General features: G+C 44.2%; 1 protein-coding gene across 6 annotated transcripts; it reads left to right on the forward strand.

The window, feature by feature from the left end:
- The first annotated feature begins 239 nt into the window (after positions 1-239).
- Positions 240-6,107, forward strand: HEI10 (RING/U-box superfamily protein). 6 transcript variants are annotated; one of them, XR_015608100.1, is made up of 11 exons: positions 241-597; positions 2,538-2,632; positions 2,748-2,820; positions 3,118-3,163; positions 3,244-3,274; positions 3,536-3,791; positions 3,874-4,037; positions 4,226-4,490; positions 4,650-4,750; positions 4,879-5,413; positions 5,497-6,106. XR_015608100.1 is itself a non-coding variant. In XM_048678218.2 (9 exons), exons 2-9 carry the CDS (start codon positions 2,563-2,565, stop codon positions 4,654-4,656), a joined length of 912 nt encoding a protein of 303 aa, XP_048534175.1. In that variant the 5' UTR covers positions 241-597; positions 2,538-2,562; the 3' UTR covers positions 4,657-4,877. The 6 variants fall into 6 exon arrangements, 4 of the variants coding, with proteins under 4 accessions (XP_087383982.1, XP_048534175.1, XP_048534177.1 ...); XR_015608099.1 differs by having other exon boundaries at positions 4,879-6,107; XM_048678218.2 differs by lacking the exons at positions 4,879-5,413; positions 5,497-6,106 and having other exon boundaries at positions 4,650-4,877.
- The last annotated feature ends 18,365 nt before the right edge of the window (positions 6,108-24,472 follow it).

Below are 24,472 nucleotides of genomic sequence, written 5' to 3' on the forward strand. Positions count from 1 at the left end.
GTTAAGGTTCATCCTGATAAAGAAAGGGAAACTTTATCTAATTCAATTAATTTTGACACGTCAGCTCGTCCAGTCAGCAACTTTAACACGAAAACCACCTTAAATCAGATTCAATGCCACCTTGAGGCCTCATTGATCTGGTATGACAGATTTGAGGGGGTGATTAATCTAGTTTAGATTTGAGGGGGGTGATTAATCTAGTTTAGATTTGAGGGGGATTTGTTCCAAATATAGGCCACAGCACCAAATGCGTGAAGGACAGCGGCCGTCTCCACAGTCGACGACCACGCCTCTCGTCGCGGTCACCCGCGACTCGCATTCGCAACGGCCGTTTCCTCCTCTTCTCCGCGAATGAAGCAAGCAATCCCACTCGTTTGAAACCCTCGCGGCCCCATTGCCGCCACGGCCACGGCTACTCCCATTCGCCCACCCCAACTCCTCCCGGCCCGCCTCCTGCTCCCCGTCGCCTCCTCGGCGGAGCGGAATACTGGCTTCTGGAGCCCTCGACGAAGAGGGTTTCGTCCCCGCCGGAGACCCACCTCTCATCACCACCACCACCGTCGTTCACGAGGTCACCTTCCTGACGCTCGTGTGGAGGTAACTGAGCGCTCCATCTCACCGCATCGGATTTGCTATTAGGCTGCGCTGGGCGCTGGGTCGGAGCTAGTTTTGCTTTGTGGATTGCTGGATTGGACGCGATTGGTCGCGAGATCTCCTGGGGAAATTTGCTTCCGACATTACAGCGGGTTTTGGAGTCGCTACTGCACCAAATTGTGCTCAGGCTTCGATTGCGCTCCTCATGGGCAAGTGCGGACAGTTAGCTAGTAGTACAAGTGCAACTATTCGCATTTATACAGTTCCATTTGTGATGTGTGTGCGGTTGAGTTAAGAGTACAAAAGCTGCTCTGCTGCTCGCTTTATAGTGCTTTAACCAGTCTGTTTTAGCTGCAAATGGTAGGTTCTGAAGAGTATAGGGTCATCGTGTATCGTGTCTGCTTTGTTCTTGCATTTTTGGTGCTCTGGATGCAACAAATTTATGGTGTTTTCTGTACCGCTAACAAAATTATTATGCTGGCTTGTTTGGATCTGTGTTAATTTGAAATATATTCACTATGTTCACTGTTGACAATTGAGATTATGAGAGTAAAACTTGACATGTAATGAACTATTATATTTGAAGCAAGTTGGATCATGCCATTTAGTTGCAATAGTTAATTAGGAGTGAAATGTTATGGAATGCAGAAATAGTTCTAAATGCATATCGCTTGATGCATCAGTCAGAACTCTTGTCTCTGTTATGGAGTATAGAGAGAGTTTGTAGAAGTCTCCCATAAAGCTACCTAATTAGCAGTATTTAGTGGCACTACCACTGTTATCACAGTTTATTTGAGCACTCGTCCAAACATATTATAGCTACTTAGGTGCTCTGAGATAGCTTATCTACTTGATTAAGCTCAAATCAGCGGAATAGGTAACTGGGTTACAATATACTAGATGAATTCTGCATCAGGACTTCTGTATGTACCTGGTATGTTTGTAATGTTGATCATGTCTTGTGTTATATGAGATCCTACTGTTTAGGCGATTATAAGTGCAAGGTTAGTTACTGTAATATCTTGATATATTTTGCACATAACCGAATGGCAAATTTGAATTAAAAAAATGCTTGAAGAAATGCTGATTACCCTTTTTCTTATATGCCAAAAGTTTCAATAGGAATTTATGTGATGGAATTCTGTTACATACCTGTCAGTGACATGGGATACAGGGTCCCCCGAGCTTGCTAAAAGAAGTGCGCGGTATAGTATCAGAAGACGTGTGGAAAAGTGCTCCGGCTTTCCCGAGCACAGCAGAAGGGTTTTAAACATTAACAAGTTTAAATCTGAACTCATGAGTACTATACAAATTTGATACGGAATCACTTAAAGAATACTCGGAGAACATTATAGATGATTCTTCTCTGGCCTATTAAGACCTTTTATGCTTCTTTGTTGATGGAATTCAGTGGGCGAACTATGGCTCCTCAGGTTTCCTATTTCATTGTAAATATATACCTTTATCTCATCTCTGATCTGTGATGTATAGTCCAACCCAGTGTAGTCAAAAGCGAGGTAATGTGTAATGGAAATAACAGAAATTGTGTGCTGCACTTCAAGGCCAACTTTATTTCTCGTTTTCATCTTCATTGTCTTGCTTCCAGTTATTGTTTGCAGTGGGAAAACTACAATGCTTGAGAAATTTTACGTATTGTGGTATCAGTGGTAAATATGTGATGCACAACAAAACTGATTCATAGTTAAATTTCGGTACTCAAAACAAAAAGATCTGGCATTTCATTATGCAAATGCCCTCATGATTACACATTCCATGAAAACAGTTTATGCAGTTATTTCTGCATTTATTTTGTGATTATTTGCACTAATCATGCATTTTGTGCTTCTTAGCCTCTTAGGATTTAGGGCCGTAATGCAGGATACATTAGATGGTTATGATCAGTTCATCTAGTGCAAGTCATTTATCTGTGTTTCGACCTGCAGGGTTCTTCTGAACAAAGAATACAAAATGAAGTGCAACGCTTGCTGGCGGGAGTTGGAAGGACAAGCCATAACAACAACTTGTGGCCATCTTTTATGTATGCCTGCAATCTTCTATCTCTTTCTGTTTAATCGTTTCAACTGTAAATAAGTAAAGTTCATGAGGACTGCTGAATACATTTTTTTTTACTTGAACTGATACTTATTGTGCAGGTACAGAGGATGCAAAGAAAATACTCAGTAACGATGGTGCATGTCCAATTTGTGACCAAGTACTTTCCAAAAGGTCAGTTATAAACTCTTGATATAGCATTCATTATTTCATGCTTAATGTTTCATCCTTCGTGTAAGCTACGTTTCTCTTGTCCATATCAATTTGGGATATCTACAGATGCTGGAGTGCCTACAAAACATCATGTTTCGTGTGTATTTCACATTCTTACTTTTCTCTTAATGAGAACCTTATATACCTATGTCACTTCTTAACATGTTACAGTGGATTCTGTTTTAGTCTTGAGATCAAATTAATAGCCATGTATTAATATGCCGATATCATATAATCCTTTTTTTAATTATTTCTTAGCCATATGAAGCCTACTGACATAAATCCAAGCGATGAATGGACAGATGTAAGTACCCCTCTGAATTCGATTCATAATGACATATGCAGTCGATTTTCCTGTTGTGATAACTTTGTTTGTTATCTCAGATGTCAATGACTGGAGTTTCTCCACAGATACGTATCCTTGATATTTTATTCACTGGACCTAGAATCGTTCTTATGTTATTTTGTTGAATAACATAGCTCACCTCTATGGAATCTAGTGCCTGATTAACTTCCTGTTTTAGTATTCCAGTAACTCAAGCAACCTAAAATTGAAAACAAAAACTGCTGTAGTGAGACAATGATGTCAGCGATTATGTAACTACTGTTGAAGGCTTGTTCTTTTGTTGCTAATATGATAATCATTTAGCTTTTCCTTGAACATGATACTAATCAGTTATGAAGAGTGCATACAGAAGTGTCATGTTTTACATCGGACAAAAGGATCTGGAGATGCAATACAAGATGAACAGAATTGTTGGTCAATGTAGGCAAAAGTGTGAAGTTATGCAGGCAAAGTTCACTGAAAAACTGGAAGAAGTGCACGCGGCATACCAGAAGATGGCCAAAAGATGCCAGTTGATGGAACAAGAGATTGAAAACTTGACAAGGGATAAGCAGGAGTTACAAGAAAAATTTGCAGAGAAATCCAGGTTAGTCTAGTGTGCCATTATTTTCCTTATAGGAACAAAGTTCCGCTCCATCCAATATGTATGAAATGTGCTTTCCTTCCAGGCAGAAGAGGAAGCTTGATGAGATGTATGATCAGCTGAGAAACGAGTATGAATCAGTAAAACGTTCAGCCATTCAACCTGCAAACAACTACTTCCCTAGAGCTCAGCCTGACTTGTTCTCAGGCATGCCCAACATATTGGACAGCGGCGACCCTCTGAGACAAGGTAATTTATGGCATTATGCACGCAGTTGATTTTAGTTGTCTACCGCTCACTCGTCCCAATACTTTGCCTTTCGAGAAGCTATTAAATAGCTACTTTTGCTAAACATCCAGCCATGAATAAGTTCAATACAACACTTTGGCTTTCTAGAAGCTACCTCTCCACAAAAACAGCTCATTCACTTGTTGCAGGATCGATTGATCCTCCTGAAACCCCAGGGCGCAGAGATGAGGGATGGGCTCCACAACCAAGGCAACGACGTGAGAACTCTGGTCCATTTGAGCTGTCTGGGGGTTCTCCTGGTCACACTGCTGCACCTCCGATGGATATGAGACCCAGACAGCCGCCACGGTCCGTCTTTGGAGCTAACATGAACAATTCTTCGACAGCTCTGAGAAATATGATAATCTCACCAGTGAAGCGTCCCCAGCCCCGTAACCGTCCACAAATGTTCACGTAATATTCTCCTTTTTGCTCGTTCATATATTTAAATGATTAAATTTGGAGGGAAGCTATTATGCAACTGGCTCGAGAGCTAATTGTTTCAGCGGTGGCATGCGATACCTGTCTATCCCTCTACTGTACGTACTTACTCCGGGAACTTTGGTATGCCAGGTTATAGAGTTGGAAGAGCCGAGGAGATGTTCTGCTTCTGTTCCGTCTTAATCTTGTCTTTGATGTAAGGAAAATTGTTCAGTACAAATGCTGTAAGATAAGTATGTATGTCTCCCCCCCTGTTCTTTTGCCATCGTTCCATCTAGAAATTGTTGTAGGAGATCAATCAGTAATGTAGTTGTATCCTGGGTATTTGATTTTTGAAAGATAATAAATGTACTTCTTCCAGTGGTCTGCTGCACAGACGACGTTTCCTTGTCCAATCCTCGTACGATGCAACACCGAGTGGTCTGCTGCACATTAAATCCTTTTGTTTTGCGGGGATGCTGCACATTGAATCCACCTCACCGGCAGTTCGATCTGATGTGTCGGACATGGATTATACGGGAAGTATCGTACATGTTTTTGTTAGACCTTTATTGAATAATTAATAAAGATGGTCGTATGCATTGGTTGATGCAGATGTCGGGGTTTTAACCCCCTTTTCCAAAAAAAATAAAAAAAAATATAGCACCACTCTTACTACGTGTATATGCTTGACATACTTGAGCAACCAAAGTTTCTGGATGCATGTCCTGTGATTCTGAAATAACATCCGAGTAATTACAACTGTACCAGGGTGATCAGCGGCACTTTGTTATCTTACTAGCAAAAGGCTTGTTGATGCGGAGTATCCTACGGTCATCTTTATGGATCTATCGTTGTTTCACCAAGTGCCAAGAGGACCTATGATACGTGCTAGAGCTAGAGCTCTCGAAACCGAGGTGACTTTCTTCCTTAGTGATATCACATATGATCCACTCGAGACATGGCTACTACCTAAGTCCGGAATGTTGTGCATGATTAGGTATCAAGAGGACCCTTCCGAAGATGCATGTGAAGACGGACAAGTCTCCAAATTCACGGATGAAGAGAACCAATAAAAGGAGTCAAGAGCGGCTTCCAGAACCCGGACATCCGGCCATGACCCCGGACATCCGGCCCCTGAAGCGTCCACCATGACAGCCGCCAAGTACCTACAGACCCCGGACATCCGGCCTCAGCCTGGAAATCCGGCGTCCTCCATCACGAATGCATCAAGGCCGACCCCGCCAGCCCGGACATCCGGCCCCTCGGGAAAGCCCGGACATCCGACCTCCCCTGTCTGCGCACAGTGTAGGGCCAAGGCCCATGTACCCCTTCACCCCCTAGACTATATATACTCATTCTCCTCCCTCTTTCTAGGGTTAGCATTGGTTTAGCTCATTTGAGATAGAGCTTTGCTCATCCATCCGGATCTACTCCACCGAGAGACCCCGGCCTCTTCGAAGAAGATCCATCTTGGATTCAAGACTCCTCACGGGAAGATCCCTCGCGGATTCAAGGCCTCTTCACGGAGAAGAACCCGTTACCCTATGTATCGTCCCTTGTTGGATTTGGACCGTGTGATCTCTATGTGTATTCGGATCTAGCATATGTGTGACCTAATCTCGTTGGTTTGAGTTATTCTCTTGTGTTTCCCTTCGTGTTTTCCTCTTGTGTTCTTCGTGTTCACCGTGGGATCCGCTCCTTTTGTGAAAGATCAACCGTATAGGGTTCCACCCTACATTATCTTGGTATCATGAGCCATGTTGATCATGATTTCGGAGCCCCCCTCTTTGTTTTCTAACCTAATTTTGTTGATTTCGTCCCTAATTCGAAAATTCCCCACAAAAATAGCCCCCCGATTTTTTTTGTGATTTGTTGGTGTGATGAAATTTTGTTGGATTTGATCCACAAATTTCATGTGTTGCAGGTAGATCTAGCTTTCCCCCATCTTTTCCCCAATTTCCATCCACAAAATCTCCCGATTTTTTTTTCCGAATTTGCCTCTTCCACACGGAGTTCCTCGAGTTCGTCCAGGGATCCAGAGCCCGGACATCCGGCCCGACCCTCGGACATCTGGCCCTAAAGCTCGGACATCCGGCCCTTGGCAGCAACATCTCCATCCACCGCACCGTTTTCCGCCTAACTTTTGCCAAATTTTGCTCCAGTGCCCACATTCACTTCCGCATACCACCATTTCCTGCAAACACCACCATCGCTTAACCGCTACCAATTCCGACAATTTGGTCACATTTTTCTTTGAGAATTTGAGTTACGGTTCGGTGTCCTATTGTGTTTCGGCTATTTAGGTATGGTTCAACATCAACATCACCGCGGCTCATCTTCGCCACGGACGCGTCATCAACAACGACCACTCCACCATTTTGACACCATACCGTAAGCAAGAACGGTAACCTCATCTTGGTATCGTGATATTCCCATCATTATACATTCTTGCCATTACATTGATAACCACCATAGCCCAATTTTACGTATCTTACTGTAACATCTCAAATTTTCAATTCGGAATGTTATACATAGGTCATCATATGCATAACATATTTTATTTTGCATTTTGGTTTTGTGATCCTAAACATCCTAAGCAACTGAAGGACCCATGGAGAGAGTCTCAAGGCAACACTGGCCTTCCTCCCTCTCGCCGCTGCCAAGAAGGAACAACAACAATCATCAAGACGAGGGGGCGGGGATTTTATTATTTTCATATTTGAATTTTCTCGAATATTGAAAAGAGGATCATTTTGGTTTAAATTATTTTTCTCTCCAAATAATATTTCCAATATTAAAATACATGAGAGGAGATAATATGACTTCTCCAAATAAAAGGAATATTGGAGGAAAAATGTTAAGATCAAACACATAATTTTATTTGGATTTTATTTGAATTAGAAAAATATGCATTTTTTTAAAATTGCATTTTAGGCCAAGAAAATGTTCACCTTATTCTAAATATTTTTATTTAGACGGTGGAAATTGTTTTTGGTATTTTTAGATTTTTTAATATTTATTAGGATTTTCTTGGCGGAATTGTTTAAAAAAAATTCCTGGACCGACTAGGCCGAAGCCCAGCCGGCCCACTCCCGCGCGCCGCCGCCTTCCCCGTCGCCGTGCCGCGCACGGACACCGAGGGGAGTCCGAGCCAGACTCCTCCCCGGGCCGGCCCCTCCCCAAGCAACGCCGCCGCCCGCCCCCTTTATAAGCCCGCCCGGCCCCCTAGAGCCCCAAGCCGCCGCGCCGCCGCCTGCCCTCGCCTGCGCCGTCGCATCGCCGCCGCTGACGCCGCGCCGCGCCCGCAGCCGCCCGACGCCGTCGACCGTCGTCGTCGCCGCTGCGGATCTCGCCAGAGCAGCCACCGTTGACCCCGTTTGACCGATTGGTTTTTCTCGGTTAAACCCCGGTATTTTAGTTTTCCGGTTTAATTTCTTAGATCGGTTTTCATCGGTTTATTTTATTTAGCGGACGTTCGTCCGTCCGTTCGTTTTAATGAACGTTGTTCGCCGGTTAGGTTCAGACAACGAACGTTTGTTTATTAGTCTTTTGTTTTTCTTTTATTTTTGGCCACAGACTTATCCGCGGTTATTTTTATCACAGATTAGCCCCTGATCTTCAAACCCTTGCCGTTTCTAAACCGTTTGCCCAAATCCAGTGAAACCAACACCAAAATCTTCATCTCGAGCCCCTCTTTCTGTTTAATCAACTTGAACAAGGTTTTGACAATTTAAAATTTGGTTTCAAGCAGATTTGTTTTCGAAGTTCTCTTGACCATAGTTTCAGTTTCATAGCTCCGATTCAATTGTTTCTTTTTGCAAATCGACGCTTTTTAGTTGAACTTTCAGTTTGGATCATCTTATTTGAGTTTTACATGTGCATGTATGCTTGAGTGCTTATGTATGCTATTGTTTGTTTGCGATAGAATTCCCGGAGTGCGCAGCGTGCTACTACGAGTCTCTAGGTTTTGTGGATCATCAGTAAGTCAACTAACACTTTGATCATACTCTTTATTTCCCGGTTTTTATGCATTAGTTACAACCCTCAAACATTGCATGAGTAGGATCTCTTAACATGTGGGTTTTGGGAAGTAGATGATGAGGTAGAACCTATTGCCCTTTTATTATCAAACCCCTGGAAGTTACTTCTACGTTACACTTATAATGCCATGCTATGCTTGTAGACGTGGATTGGGTTTGAGTGTATCCATGATAGATGTGAGATTGTTAATTAATGGTTAACTTAAGGTGGCTACTTAAACACACATTTGGGTGGATTGGTTGTGGGCACATGGGGATATACAAGTGCTGTCCTTTTTGGTTCGCCACCCAGACTCAAAGGTATCATAATATTATTCATGCTGGAAACTTCCGCATGCAGCCACAAACTATTATGGGCTCTAGCATAGTTGAGTATGTTGCATGACCTCTTCCAGTGGTAGGCTAGCAGATGTAGGGGATGTAGGTTGGTACTGTCTACCCGGGGTTAGAGTTAATGCTTCTGAAAGACTGTGTCTCGGTCATCCGTTTTTCAAACACCATGTAGTGCAAGAAATCCAACGGAGGAGATCGAGTCTTGTGGGGAAAAGTGCGCAAACCTCTGCAGAGTGTACAAGCTAATCATGGTTAGTCGTGTCCCCGGTTATGGACAATCTTGAGTATTTGGTTCTTGAACTATCATGTGGATCTCGTCACTCTTAACTAATTTGTGGGGTTGTTAATTACTTCTTAATTGGGATTGAGATGGGGATTTACCATTCTCAATGTTTCAACTATCATGATAGTTAAATAAAATATATTCCTTTGTTGTAGGGAAAAATTGGCTTTTCGCAAAACATTATAACCATAGAGCCTCCACCAGCCATATATGCATGTAGTGATAGCCTTTACTTGTTCATTGCTCTACTGTGTTATCTTGCCAGCATATTCCATGCACTGACCCATTTTGGGCTGCAACGTATCATGTTGCAAACTTTTCAGACAAAGAGTAAGGTGCACTAGGTCGTTGTCGTGCACTCAGCTATGCTGTTGGAGTTGATGGACTCACTTTATCTTCCAAGCCTTCCACTATTATCGTATCTAGGTGGCCTTAAGCCATATTATTGTAATAAGTTCTCTTTTGAGACATTCAATGTAATAAGTGTGTGATTGCAACTCTGTTATAAATCCTTCGAAGTATTGTGTGTGTCAGCATTACTGATCCAGGGATGACACTTATACACAGAGATTTGACCACCTAAGGTCGGATTGCTACACTTACCCATCGAGACTAGCCTCTGAGTATTGCCGGGAACGTCACTTGTGCACATTAGTGGTCATACTTCACATTGCATACTTACCATATCATTTTGGTACATATCTTGGTATCACCCTTTGTGTCACAAAGTTGTGATTGCATACACAATTGTTATCTTGGTTCGTGAAGCATTGTATGAGAAAAGAGCTCAAAGGAGAAAGAGTCAAACAAGCTTTTAAGCAAAAGGGAAAGATAAAGAGCTTTTAAGCAAGAACCATAGCATCGGAATACCATACATATAGCATACTTGGGATAGAAGTCGTTGAATTTTTGCTTAGTAGGTTGTGCACAAGTCTTCGTATCCGCCTATTGTGCAATCGTGCTAGCGTCTCTCTAGTGTTGTGCAACAAGAGCATTTTCGTGGATTCCACATTTTGGCTTATTCCTTAGTTGCACACCCCCACTTATCTATTTGCGTGTGTGTCTCCGTGTACCACATTTTGCTATTATCTACTTGTTGCATTTGCAAATTTGTGAATCTTTTCCAACATTATTGAAGCTCACTAACAATTGCATCAAATTTTGTGCCACCATCCTAACCGAGCTCCACTATAAGCTTTTACTTGTGTAGGTGTGAGAAACCGGCAAGAATTGATACCAACTGTCCTATTTCCTTGTTCCACATTTGAGTGATCATTGATCCATCTTCAACATCGGTTAATGTACATTTGGTATAAGTTCTTCTCTTTCTTCCACTCACATATTTCCTTGAGATGATTTATAGGCCAAGTACTTCTACCAACCCACTCTTCATTGAGCAAGACGACGACATGTCCTCCTACGTCACAAAGAGCCACCTCTTTGGTGCACAATGAGCTTTGCATCAAGAGCAACAAGCAATGAACGAGTGCATCGACAACCTCGCCACCGACTTGTGACTCTTCGACCGCAAGCTCGACGACCACAAACAAGAGAATGACGCAGGAATGGACGAGATTCGTGCTTTGTTGCTCAACCTCTCTTCTTCCACTTCGTCCTACACAAGACGGAGCCACTCGAGTCGATACTCCGACGACACCATCTCCGGCTGAAGTACACCGACATCAAACACTCTTCGACGTGCCGCACGCCAAGACCGTCAAGCAAACCGCAACCCTCTACATGACAACACCTCTCAAGAGCAAAGACATCGTCAAAACCAAGCTACTTTTGTGCAAGCATGAGAACGGCAACGCCAATGCCAACAAGAAGAGGAAGAGCGAGGGCTACTACACCAAGATGCACTAGATGCCGAGGCATAACATCAAGAACAACAACTACGTGAAGCCCAAACACTTGAGGCGCAACGTTCCCTCCGAGATTCAAGTCAAGCCGTAGCCACACGCAACCGGCAAACTCATGATCAACAAGAAGCGCTTCGCGAAGAAGTTCAAGAGAGGAACTATCAAGATCGAGTGCATCGTCAAGACCCACAAGCTCACCAAGAACATCAAGTTCACCAAGAAGAAGAAGATAATGGAAATCCTCCAAGAGAACAGCAAGTTGAGGGAGACAATCCTCCTCGTCAAGGACGTCATCATCCCCGACCCCAACACAATGAAGAGCAACACTATGGCAAACTAAAGTTCACCATGCCCAAGTTCAATGGAAGCAATGATCCCGAAGAGTACCTTTCATGGGCATTGAAGGTTGACAAAATCTTCCGCTTGCACAACTATGAGGAAGAGAAGAAGATCGCGATGGTATCCCTTGAGTTCCAAGATTACGTCCTCATTTGGTGGGAACAAGTCATTGAGCGCCGAGAGGCAAGAGGAGAACCACCCATAACTACTTGGGCGCAAATGAAGGATGTCATGAGAGCACGCTTTGTGCCAACCTACTACAACCGCGATCTCTTCAAGAAACTCCAACTCCTCAAGCAAGGAACCAAGAGCGTTGAAGAATACTACAATGAAATGGAGATTGCAATGATACGAGCCAATGTCATGGAAGATGATGAGCAAACTATGTCACGTTTCTTGAATGGACTCAATCATCCTATCAAGAAGATCACCGACTTCCAACCATACTCGAACCTTATCGAGCTAGTGCATCAAGCTACCAAGGCGGAACGTCAAGTGCAAGATGACTTCAAGTATGCCAAGTTCTCATCAAAGAGCTACGGTTTCTCCAACACCCAAGCTTCAACGACTCCAACACCTTCTACCTCAACCAAGCCATCACAAGCAACCGCGATAAGTCAAGTTACAAGAAAACTTCAACAACTTCAAGTCGTGCTCCTACAACAAGAAACTTCGAGCCAAGAGCTTCATCATCCTCTTTCCCAACCGATGAGACCATCAAGACAAGTTCCTTCAAATGCTTCACATGCGGAGGCCGAGGCCACAAGTCCTTTGAGTGTACCAACAAGCGCACCATGATCTTCAATGGCGATGGTACATACGACTCTATGAGTGAAGGAGAAATGGAAGCACTTGAGCAAGTGGCCATGCACTGGCAAGTGAACGAAGATGAAGAGGATCAAGTCTTTTGTGACGAAGACTCAAGCCCCGCTCTCATTGTCTCCAAGGTCTTGACTCTTCAACATCAATAAGAAGAAGACCAAAGATGCCATATCTTTCATACCAAGGCCAGCATCAATGGAAGGTCCATCAAGGTCATCATTAATGGAGGGAGTTGTCATAACTTGGCAAGCGAAGAACTATGCTCCAAGCTCCAATTGGCCAAGATGAAGCACCAGATCCCTACAAAGTTCAATGGCTAAGAGATTCCGGCACTATCCAAGTCGAGCATAGAGTACAAGTTTCCTTCAAGATCGGAGCTTACGAAGACACTTTGGAGTGTGATGTCATTCCAATGTCTGTTTGCCACCTTCTTCTTGGGCGACCATGGCAATTTGATCGAGGTGTCATCTACAACGGCCGAACGAACCACTATATCTTCAAGATGAAAGGAAAGGAGTACGTACTTGGACCTATGTCTCCAAGCCAAGTGATCACCGACAAGCAAACCACCCATCATGGAGAGAATAGTGAGAGAGCGAACCACCAAAAGAGAGTGAGCGCCACAAACCCAAATTGAGTACCTCCAGGATGAGCGATAAGAAGAACTTAGTTCTATTCACCACCAAACATGAGATGAGAGAAGTGTGTGCAAACCCATCAAGTGTCATGCACTATGTCCTTTTGTGCAAGGATGAGGCACCAAAAGCTAGCACCTCTCACAATCTACCTTTAGTGTAATCTTCTCTATTGCATGAATTCCATGATGTTTTCCCCGATGAACTACCTCCGGGTCTACCTCCACTACGAGGCATCGCGCACCGAATCGACCTCATCCCCGAAGCACCCCTTTCTAACAAGGCTCCCTACCACATCAACCCCGAGGAAAATAAGGAGATCCAACGGCAAGTACAACAACTCATCAACAACGACAATGTATGAGAAAGTTTGAGAACTTGTGTCATCCCGGTAATCCTTGTTCCCAAGAAAGGTGGTACATATCGCATGTGTTCCGATTGTCGTCCTATCAATGCTATTATCGTGCGTTATCGTTACCCCATTCCACGCCTAGATGATATGCTTGATGAGCTTAGCGGAGCCACAATTTTCTCTAAAATTGATCTTAAAAGTGGCTACTATCAAATACGCATCCAAGAAGGTGATGACTGGAAAACCGCATTTAAGACCAAATTTGGCTTATATCAATGGCTTGTTATACCAATGGGTTTATCCGAAGCACCCGGTACTTTCATGCGACTCATGCATTTTGTTTTTCGACCCTATATTGGTGTATTTGTTGTGGTCTACTTTGACGATATTCTTGTCTTTAGAAAATATCTAAAAGACCATGTCTCCTGAGCACTCTCTCCAACGGGTAGGCTGAGACGACCTTGTGGTCTATTTTGTTGATATTCTTGTATTTAGCAAATCTCTCAAAGATCATATCACCCATCCTAGAACCGTGTTGCAAACTCTTAGGAAAGAGCGCCTTTATGCTAATATGGACAAATGCCTTTTTTGGTGTTGATAAGCTTGTTTTCTTGGGTTTCGTTGTATCATCTAAGGGTGTTCATGTAGATGAATCTAAGATCAATGCTATTAAAACTTGGCCCCAACCAACCAACTTGCAGCAAGTGCGTAGCTTCCTTGGTTTAGCCGGTTTCTACCGTATATTTGTGAAGGATTTTAGCACCATTGCTTCTCATTTACATGCTTTGAGTAAGAAGAATGCACCCTTTGTTTGGGGACCATCTCAAGATAGCGCATTCAATGAGCTTAAAAATTTGCTTACTCATGCTCCTGTGCTTGCATTACTAAACTTTGACAAACCCTTTGAAATTCATTGCGATGCTAGTGGGAATGGCATAGGAGGTGTGTTAACGCAAGAGAAGCACCCCATAGCTTACTTTAGTGAGAAACTTTCCGGAGCGCAACTCAATTACCCCATCCATGACAAAGAGCTATATGCTTTAGTGCGATTTTTGCATGAATGGGAACATTATTTTCGCCTGCATGACTTTGTCATCCATACCGACCATGAAACACTTAAATACCTTAAGGGTCAAACTAAGTTGAACAACCGTCATGCTAAATGGAGTGAATTCATTGAGTCATTTCCTTATGTCATCAAGTACATTAAAGGTAAGGAAAATGTTGTGGCGGACGCTCTTTCCCGCATATGCATGCTTGTCACCAAACTTGAATTGAATGTCATTGGCTTTGAGCACATAAAAGACTTGTATGCGCATGATCCTACTTTTGCTATTACATATGCCAAATGTTTGACACATACATCTTGGAAACGCTATTACATCAAAGATGATTATCTTATGAGAGCTAACAAACTATGCATCCTCGAGTCTTCTCTTCGTTTGTTGTTTTTGCAAGAATCTCATGGAGGAGAACTAATGGGACACTTTGGACGTGACAAGACATTTGCTACGCTCTCCAAGAACTATTTTTGGCCCAAGATGTTCCGCAACGTCTCACGCTTCACCACCCGATGTTCTACATGTCGCAAAGCTAAGTCCAAAGTTCAATCTCATGGCCTTTATATGCCCCTTCCATTTCCATATCACCCATGGGAAGATATTAGCATGGATTTCGTGCTTGGTTTGCCTAGAACTAGAAATGGAAAGGATTCTGTGTTTGTTGTTGTGGATCGATTCTCTAAGATGGCTCATTTCATTCCTTGCAACAAGATAGACGATGCTTCACATGTTGCCACTCTTTTTTGTAGGGAAATATTGTGCCTACATGGAGTACCAAAGACGATTGTCTCGGACTGCGACATCAAGTTCTTGAGTTACTTTTGGAAAACCTTATGCGCCAAGCTCGGAATCGAGCTACTTTTCTCCACGGTATACCATCCACAAACCGGCGACCAAACAGAGGTGACCAACCGCACACTCTCCACTCTACTTCGCGTGTTGATCAAGAAGAACATCAAGGAGTGGGAGGAGTGTCTACCCATCGCTGAGTACGCCTACAACTGAGCAAGACATTCGACTACCGGCAAGTCCCCCTTCGAGGTCGTCTATGGTTTCAACCCGTTGTCCCCATTGGACATTCTTCCCTACCACTACAAGAGCGCACAAACATGGACGCGAGTGCCCGAGTCAACTATCTCAAGAAGATGCATGAAAATACAAGGCACACTATTGAGCACCAAGTACAATGACTCGCGACCAAGATCAAACTCAACAAGCACCCCATGGTATTCAACATTGGAGATCTTGTGTGGCTAAACCTTCACAAGGACCGCTTCCCCAACGAACGCAAGTCCAAACTTCTACCACGAGCGGATGGACCCTTCAAGGTGCTTGAACGCTACAACAATAACGCCTACAAGATCGACATTCCTGTCGGTGTTCTGGGAACGGGGGTCCCCAGACTTGCCTGCCTGCGGCCCGCAGTGTGGCTCCTCCAGCAGCCCCATACGACCCATCTTCACCAGCAAACATTTAAGACCCTCGCGAGGTGCCAAGCCTCACGAGGCGCACGACACAAGATCTCCTCAGGGGCAGCCTCACCAGGCTGGCTCGCGAGGGGCGAAGAGATCAAGGCAAGGCGAACCTCGCGAGGTTTCAATGACGCAAGCCATGACGATCAAGACCAGGTGGGCGCCAGCGCGCATAGTGTCCTCGTTTCCTCTTTGGTGCTAAGGGAGCAAGCACAGGCGAGGGGTTCCAAGGCATCAGGCAAATGTTTCCATATCGGTGCAACAAGACCAAGACCAGCAGGACGGCAGGACGGAGGTCATCGTGGAGCCCAAGACGGCGTCACCACTAGAGCCTTAGGCAGGCGAAGACTACTTTTGTCAGGATAACTTTTACTAGTTGTCTCCCTTTGAATTTGGCCGTTGTGGGATGTAACACCCCGGATGTAATTTACCTTATATGTACTCCAAGTCTTGCCGTTTCCGGCGCTAAGTTATTTTATTTTCTCGGGTTTGGGTTTTTGTCTCCGTGTGTTGTTGCCGTTGTCATGCATCTCATATCATGTCCTCATGTGCATTGCATTTGCATACGTGTTCGTCTCATGCATCCGAGCTTTTTCCCCGTTGTCCGTTTTGCATGCCGGCGCTCCTATCTCCTCCCGTGGTCCTTTCTACCTTCTTTTCGTGTGTGGGGCTTAAAATTTTCCGGATTGGACCGAGACTTGCCAAGCGGCCTTGGTTTACTACCGGTAGACCGCCTGTCAAGTTTCGTACTGTTTGGACTTCGTTTGATACTCCAACGGTTAACCGAGGGACCGAGAAGGCCTCGTGTGTGTTGCAGCCCAACACCCTTCCAATTTGGCCCAAAACCCACCAAAACTCTCTCCATCATCTAGAGCGTTCGATCATGACCGTGTGGCCGAAAACCGCACCTCATTTAGACTCTCCTAGCTCCCCCTATGCCTATATATAGATCCTCTCCCGAAATTTTCGGGTCTTCTTCCCCAAACCCTAGATCCCCTTCCTCTCCACGCGCCGGACACGTCCGCCCGCTTCGCCCGGACCAACCGTGAGCCGCCACGTGGGCAGCCGCGCCCACATCACCGCCGGCCCGCCCGAGCCCGCGGGAGGCTCCCGCGGCCCAGATCGGCGCGCCCGCGCCCGGCTCCTTCCTCCTCCCGCGAGCCCGAGCCGCCGCCGTCCTCTCCCTCAAGTCCGGTCACCGCGCCACCCCGCGCCATCGCCGGCGGCCGCCGCGCTCCTCGCCGGCCGGAGCCTCACCTCGCCGCCCCCACCGCCCTAACCTCGCCGCCGACGTCCGCCGTCCCCGCCGCCTTCCTCCCGCGCCGGCGTGCGCCGCGCCAAGTCCGGCGAGCTATAGTGATGAGGACATCAATACCATTGTTACACCCACAGCCCCTACTGTTACATATACTGGACCAATTACTAGAGCTCGCGCACGCCAATTAAATTACCAGGTACTTTCGTTTCTTGGTAATGATTCTAATGTTCATGAGATTATGATGCTGCCTAAATTGGATACATTTGTTTTGCTTACAAATGAAGGGCCTAGCTTGGAGAAGGATGAACATTGGAGCAAGAACACGCATGGAGTTGATGGCATGCGCAAGGGGATCAAGAACGGAGTTACAAGTGATGATTTCAGGACTTTGAAGCCGCCATAAGGAGTGCATGAAGCCTTGGACGAAATATACAAGATGCCACTTCATAATATTCGTCCATAGGCTATTCTAGGTGCTGCGTCACCTTATTAATGGGCCAGGCCCATGTAATTTTGACATACTTAAGTATAGGCTATTTTTAGAGTCCGTATGTGTGGGGAAACAAGAGTTAGGGTTGGTTTCCGACCCCACCCTCAAGGACCACGAAATTCCCTCCTCTTCCTCCATATATACAGCCCTTAGGGCGTCGTTTAGACTTTGGGTTTTGTTTAGATTAAAAGTTCGCCATAGCTGCAACTTCGCGTACTTCGTTTGTGTCCAACGACCAGACCAAGACGTCACAGAACCCCACCTTGATCAATAAAGCTTTCATCTTATATTCGCAATATCCCGATTGCAATCTCAGTTTCTTGCTTGTTCTTCATTTGCTCGCAGGAAATAGACCCTCGTGGTCAGGTTGATCGTGCTCCGGCGTGGTCAATAACCCTCGGAAGTTGGTTTATCGATTGCTAAGGCGCGACTTCTCGCACGTTCGTAGTCGGATCGTCAAGGTCGACTCCCACAGAAAACGATAGCCACCATCTCATCGAAACATCGGGACACCTTAGCCTCTATCAAGTGGTATCAGAATTTCCAGGTTGCTCGGTGAGATTTTTACAGTTTTTCGTAGATTAGATCGAGTCTGTTCTTCATACCTACAGTCCACGAAAAAAAAGCCACACAAAAAAATTAGGGTTAGTTCATCATATCCGAACCAATCTGAGCCTTTGCATAATCTTTTTAGGGTTTTTGCTTTGTTGAATTTGCGGTTGCATCGTCGTGTCAAGTTGCTGGTCTTAGAGTCTAGTCTTTTAGAGTTTCGAGTTCTGGTCATAAGTTGTCACGCCGCCGCCGCACCATCATCATCGCGCATCTACCACTTTTGCTTATCCGCCACCGCTCTGAATCCATATCCATATACCACTACCAATCCGTATCCATATACCACCACCAATCTCTATCCATCTACCACCACCGCTACCATATACCACCACCGCTGCCATATACCACAACCATATATCCACCACCAATCCGAGTTCTTCTCATATTAGGTTTGTTCTTGAGATCAATCTAAATTCCGAGTCGTGTTTCCTTGCCTGCGTAGGTCTCGAAAAAAAAAGAGTCTGGAGACCCCCGGGCAGTTTTTAGGCCAAAATTTTCACGGGCAAATTTTTTTCCCCTATCCTATTTTTAGGCTTTTCTGAGTCTTTTGAGCCACGTGCCATCATAGTGATTTTTTGTCGCACTTTTTCGTCGTCGCTGCCCTGATTTCCGAAAAAAAAGTGAAATTTTTTTCATGCCCATCCTATCAGTTTGACGAGGGAAGAGTTTTGAGACACTCGCCGTTATAGTGATTTTTCGCAAAAAAAAGAGGAGCGCAAAAAAAGGAGCGCAAAAAAAAGAGCGAAAAAAAAGTTCCAGAGTGTGCTTTTCCCTTATTTACGTGCAGCGCCGTGATTTTTTTAGTGTTCTAGACTCGCGTCTCTAGCACGGTCTAGCCTAGGACCAGCACAGTACCATCGTTGAGCGTTTATTCAACTTTGCATCTCGGAATTGATTATTGCTGACCCTTTTTGCTACCATACTATAAGCCTTCCCAGCTCCACATACATCTACGTCGTGCGTTTGACTCTCGCTGGCAATCGCTCTATCCAAGCTTTTGAGAGTTTTTGACTACAACGGTTGCCGATCACCGCCTGCTGCTGGGTAAGAACTGGTAAGAATTTGAGATTTGCTTGACGGATTTGTGACACCCGCCACCACCACCACTTGTTAGTAGTCTGTAGGATCATATTCTTGTGTTTCTATTGCTGCTAACCATGCCAGGATCACAAGCCGACGAGACTGACTGGGAGAACTTGACGAACAAGGAGCTTCATGATACGTTTCAGCAAATGATGAATGGACAGGTGCAAGATGTGATAAACAGATTTGAAGAGGCCATGGAGAAGATAGATGGCATGGAGAAGACGTTTGAAACAAAGCTCGATAACAAGTTTGCTGAATTGCTTTCGCGTTTTCCACCACCCCCACCGGCTGCTCCTGCCGCACCTCTGCAACAACAGCAACAACACCGACTACCTCCACATCGGGAAACAGCCCTCCGCCGAGCGAGCCGTGTCCCTCTTCAGTCGGGCCAAACTGTTGGTGCTGCTGTTGATACTTCTGTGGCTCCTACTGCTAATGTGGAGGAGGATGCTTATGTGGGAGATTATGAGGATGAGGTTGATCAAAATCAGAACTACGTGCCACCAACAGCACAACAACCACCAGGTCGTCCACATGCAAATAATGGCAATGGTAGGGCTCACCCTCAGGTACGAGATCATGACCATCTCCCTAAACTAAAATTGAATATTCCACCATTTGAGGGTAGATATGTTCCTGATATATATCTTACTTGGGAGTTAGAAACTGAACAACGATTTACATGTTTACAATATCCCGAGGAGAGACGTGTTCCTGCTGCTGTTTGTGCTTTCACTAGTTTTGCATGTGTTTGGTGGTCTGAGCATTGTAGATTATATCCTATTCCGGCTACTTGGGCTGCTTTGAAAACTGCTATGCGTACTCGTTGGGTTCCACCATATTATCAACGTGAATTACTTCAAAAATTGCAGCGCTTAAGACAGGGAAAAATTCTGTAGAAGAATATTATCAGGAATTACAAACTGGCATGATTAGATGTGGTATTGTTGAGGAGAATGAAGCTATGCTTGCACGTTTTATGGGTGGATTAAATAGAGAGATTCAGACGATTCTAGAGTATAAGGAGTATACTAATATCACTCATTTATTCCATCTTGCTTGTAAAGCTGAACGTGAAGTGCAGGATCGACAGGCATTGGCGCGGACTAACTTTTCTGCAGGTCGACCTTCATCATGGACACCACGTGCATCATCTACTTCCACACGTTCTGCTACACCGGCGCCTCCGTCGGCTACCACCTCCAACCGTGATACAATAAAGCAGGCACAATCACCACTATTTGCCAAGAGCACACCTTCTGGGCCTGCAAAGAGCTCTTCTTCATCCATGGCATCAACAGGGCAAACACATGATATTATTTGTCGACGTTGCAAGGGTGGAGGTCATTATGCGAGAGAATGCCCATCTAAGCGTGTGATGATTGTTACTGAGGATGGTGGGTATGAGTCCGCTAGTGACTATGATGAGGAGACTTTGGCTCTTATTACACGTGACGAACACGGTGGAGACGATTCTGATCATGAGACGCAATACATGGCTCCTGAAGATGCTGACAGGTATGAATGTTTAGTTTCTCAACGTGTTTTGAGTGTGCAGGTTACACAAGCTGAGCAAAATCAGAGGCATAATTTGTTCCATACAAAGGGAGTTGTGAAGGAACGTTCTGTTCGCGTGATCATAGATGGAGGGAGCTGCAATAACTTGGCTAGCATGGAGATGGTGGAGAAGCTATCTCTCACCACAAGACCACATCCACATCCTTACTACATCCAATGGTTCAACAACAGCGGCAAGGTTAAGGTAACACGTACTGTTCGTGTGCATTTTAGTATCTCTACATATGCTGATTATGTTGATTGTGATGTCGTACCTATGCAAGCATGTTCCTTATTACTTGGTAGACCATGGCAATTTGATAAAAATTCTGTACACCATGGTAGAAACAATCAGTATACTCTTGTTCATAACGATAAAAATATTACTTTGCTTCCTATGACTCCTGATTCCATTTTGAAAGATGATATTAATAGAGCTAATAAAGCAAAACAGGAGACAAATAAGAGTGAAAATCAGATTGTGGCAAAAGAATTTGAGCACCAAATGAAGCCTAATAATAAACTATCTACTGTTGTTTCTGAAATTAAATTGAAAAGTGCATGTTTACTTGCCACCAAATCTAATATTGATGAGCTAGATTTCAGCAAATCTGTTTGCTATGCTTTTGTGTGCAAAGAGGCATTATTTTCATTCGAGGACGTGCCTTCCTCTTTGCCCCCTGCTGTCGCTAACATTTTGCAGGAGTTCGCTGACGTCTTTCCACAAGACGTGCCACCGGGATTACCACCTATTCGAGGGATTGAGCATCAAATTGACTTAATTCCCGGTGCTTCGCTACCCAACCGTGCACCATACCGTACCAATCCAGAGGAGACGAAGGAGATTATGCGTCAAGTACAAGAACTGCTCGACAAAGGTTATATACGTGAATCCCTTAGTCCTTGTGCTGTTCCTATCATTTTAGTGCCGAAAAAGGATGGTACGTCGCGTATGTGCGTTGATTGTAGAGGCATTAATAATATTACTATTCGTTATCGTCATCCTATTCCTAGGCTAGATGATATGCTTGATGAATTGAGTGGCTCTACAATATTCTCCAAAGTTGATTTGCGTAGTGGATACCATCAAATTTGTATGATACTATTGTTTTAGATCGTGATACTAAATTTCTTAGCCACTTTTGGAGATGTTTATGGGCTAAGTTGGGGACTAAGCTGCTTTTTAGTACTACTTGTCACCCCCAAACTGATGGACAAACTGAAGTAGTCAATAGAACATTGTCTACTATGCTTAGGGCTGTTTTGAAGAATAACAAGAAAATGTGGGAAGAATGCTTGCCTCATATTGAATTTGCTTATAATCGCTCATTGCATTCTACTACTAAGATGTGCCCTTTTGAAATTGTGTATGGTTTCCTACCTCGTGCACCTATTAATTTGTTGCCTCTTCCATCTTCAGAGAAGGTTAATTTTGATGCTAAAGAACGTTCTGAATTGATTTTAAAAATGCATGAGTTAACTAAGGAAAACATTGAGCGTATGAATGCTAAATATAAACTTGCTGGAGATAAGGGTAGAAAACATGTTGTGTTTGCGCCTGGAGATCTTGTTTGGTTACATTTGCGTAAAGATAGATTTCCTAATCTGCGCAAATCAAAGCTAATGCCACGCGCTGATGGTCCTTTTAAGGTGTTAGAGAAAATAAATGATAATGCATATAAACTTGAGCTACCTGTAGATTTTGGGGTTAGTCCCACTTTTAACATTGCAGATTTGAAGCCTTATTTGGGTGAGGAAGATGCGCTTCCATCGAGGACGACTTCATTTCAAGAAGGGGAGGATGATGAGGACATCAATACCATTGTTACACCCACAGCCCCTACTGTTACATATACTGGACCAATTACTAGAGCTCGCGCACGCCAATTAAATTACCAGGTACTTTCGTTTCTTGGTAATGATTCTAATGTTCATGAGATTATGATGCTGCCTAAATTGGATACATTTGTTTTGCTTACAAATGAAGGGCCTAGCTTGGAGAAGGATGAACATTGGAGCAAGAACACGCATGGAGTTGATGGCATGCGCAAGGGGATCAAGAACGGAGTTACAAGTGATGATTTCAGGACTTTGAAGCCGCCATAAGGAGTGCATGAAGCCTTGGACGAAATATACAAGATGCCACTTCATAATATTCGTCCATAGGCTATTCTAGGTGCTGTGTCACCTTATTAATGGGCCAGGCCCATGTAATTTCGAAATACTTAAGTATAGGCTATTTTTAGAGTCCGTATGTGTGGGGAAACAGGAGTTAGGGTTGGTTTCGGATCCCACCCTCAAGGGCCATGAAATTCCCTCCTCTTCCTCCATATATACAGCCCTTAGGGCGTCGTTTAGACTTCGGGTTTTGTTTAGATTAAAAGTTCGCCATAGCTGCAACTTCGCGTACTTCTTTGTGTCCAACGACCAGACCAAGACGTCACAGAACCCCACCTTGATCAATAAAGCTTTCATCTTATATTCACAATATCCCGATTGCAATCTCAGTTTCTTGCTTGTTCTTCGTTTGCTCGCAGGAAATAGACCCTCGTGGTCAGGTTGATCGTGCTCCGGCGTGGTCAATAACCCTCGGAAGTTGGTTTAGCGATTGCTAAGGCGCGACGTCTCGCACGTTCGTAGTCGGATCGTCAAGGTCGACTCCCACAGAAAACGATAGCCACCATCTCATCGAAACGTCGGGACACCTTAGCCTCTATCATATAGTAACTCCGGCGGCCTCGGTTTCCATGTGATCTGGATTTGAGATCTAGACTCGGTTGACTTTCTCCCTGAAACCCTAGTTATTTTTGCATTCTTGCTCATGCCGTAACTCCGCATCCGTAACTCTGTTTTGGGCGTGTAGCATATCAAAATGTTTGCCTCAGAGAGCACATCGTTTCATCTCATTGCATCATTTTCATTTGAGCTCATCTTGATGCCTGAAATGCTGTTGGAAGAGAGCTATTTGAGATAATTGTCAGATCTGCTGCACCAAATAGCTATTTGTCATTTTTTTGCCATGATTAATGTGTGCATGATATGCTCCTGAGTTCTACATGTGTTTTGTTATATGCCATGCCATCTTTACATAGGTGCTTACCATGTATTTTCGTGATGTGTGTGGTGACTAGCACAAGCTTGCAAAGTAGTGCATTCGTTAATGCTGATTTCAGGGACTTAGAATTTCACTAAGTCCTTGATCTGTTTTTTATCAATATGCCATATGTTCATGTTGTTTCCTAGCGATCCGTGCCTCTTTTGAGGATGATCAGTAAGGATGATTGGTTAATATTGTGGTGCTCTATCAATACATGTCTTTGTTTGCAATTATGGAGCACCCTAGCTTGAGTCAATCGAGCTCTACTTTTGCTATTTTGTGAATCCTGGCAGATTGTTTACTTGTTAGCGATTTTGCCAAGGATGTTGTTGTTGATCCATGCATGCTATGTTGCTGTTCTTGCCATGTCTAGCTTCTATGATATGTATTCTTGATGGGTGTATGCTTAGGTGGTCATGACATGCTCCGTAGTGAGTGCATCGAGCTCGTGAACATGCCTACTCGTTAACATATTTGCATGCTTCAGTTTTTCACTAAGTCTGTGACCTGATTATGTTTTTGCCATGTTCACACGCTTGCAATTGTATTTTCTGATCCCTTTTGGCTCAAGGTCACTAAGGGAATTTTGTTAAGTGCTTTGAGTAGCTTCATGTCATGCCTTGCTTTGCCATGTTAAGTTCCTGTAGCATATAGTTTCCATGCTCCAAAGTGTG

The sequence above is a fragment of the Triticum urartu genome, chromosome 6A (genome assembly GCF_056163025.1).
Source record: "Triticum urartu cultivar PI428250 chromosome 6A, HENAU_Tu73, whole genome shotgun sequence".
Classification (NCBI taxonomy): Eukaryota; Viridiplantae; Streptophyta; class Magnoliopsida; order Poales; family Poaceae; genus Triticum; species Triticum urartu.

Coding starts and splice junctions, on each gene's coding strand:
- HEI10 (XM_048678218.2), top strand. CDS start 2,563: ATGAAGTGCAACGCTTGCTGGCGGGAGTTGGAAGGACAAGCCATAACA. Junction 2,821..3,117: donor GACCAAGTACTTTCCAAAAG/GTCAGTTATAAA, acceptor ATTATTTCTTAG/CCATATGAAGCCTACTGACA. Junction 3,275..3,535: donor TGGAGTTTCTCCACAGATAC/GTATCCTTGATA, acceptor GATACTAATCAG/TTATGAAGAGTGCATACAGA.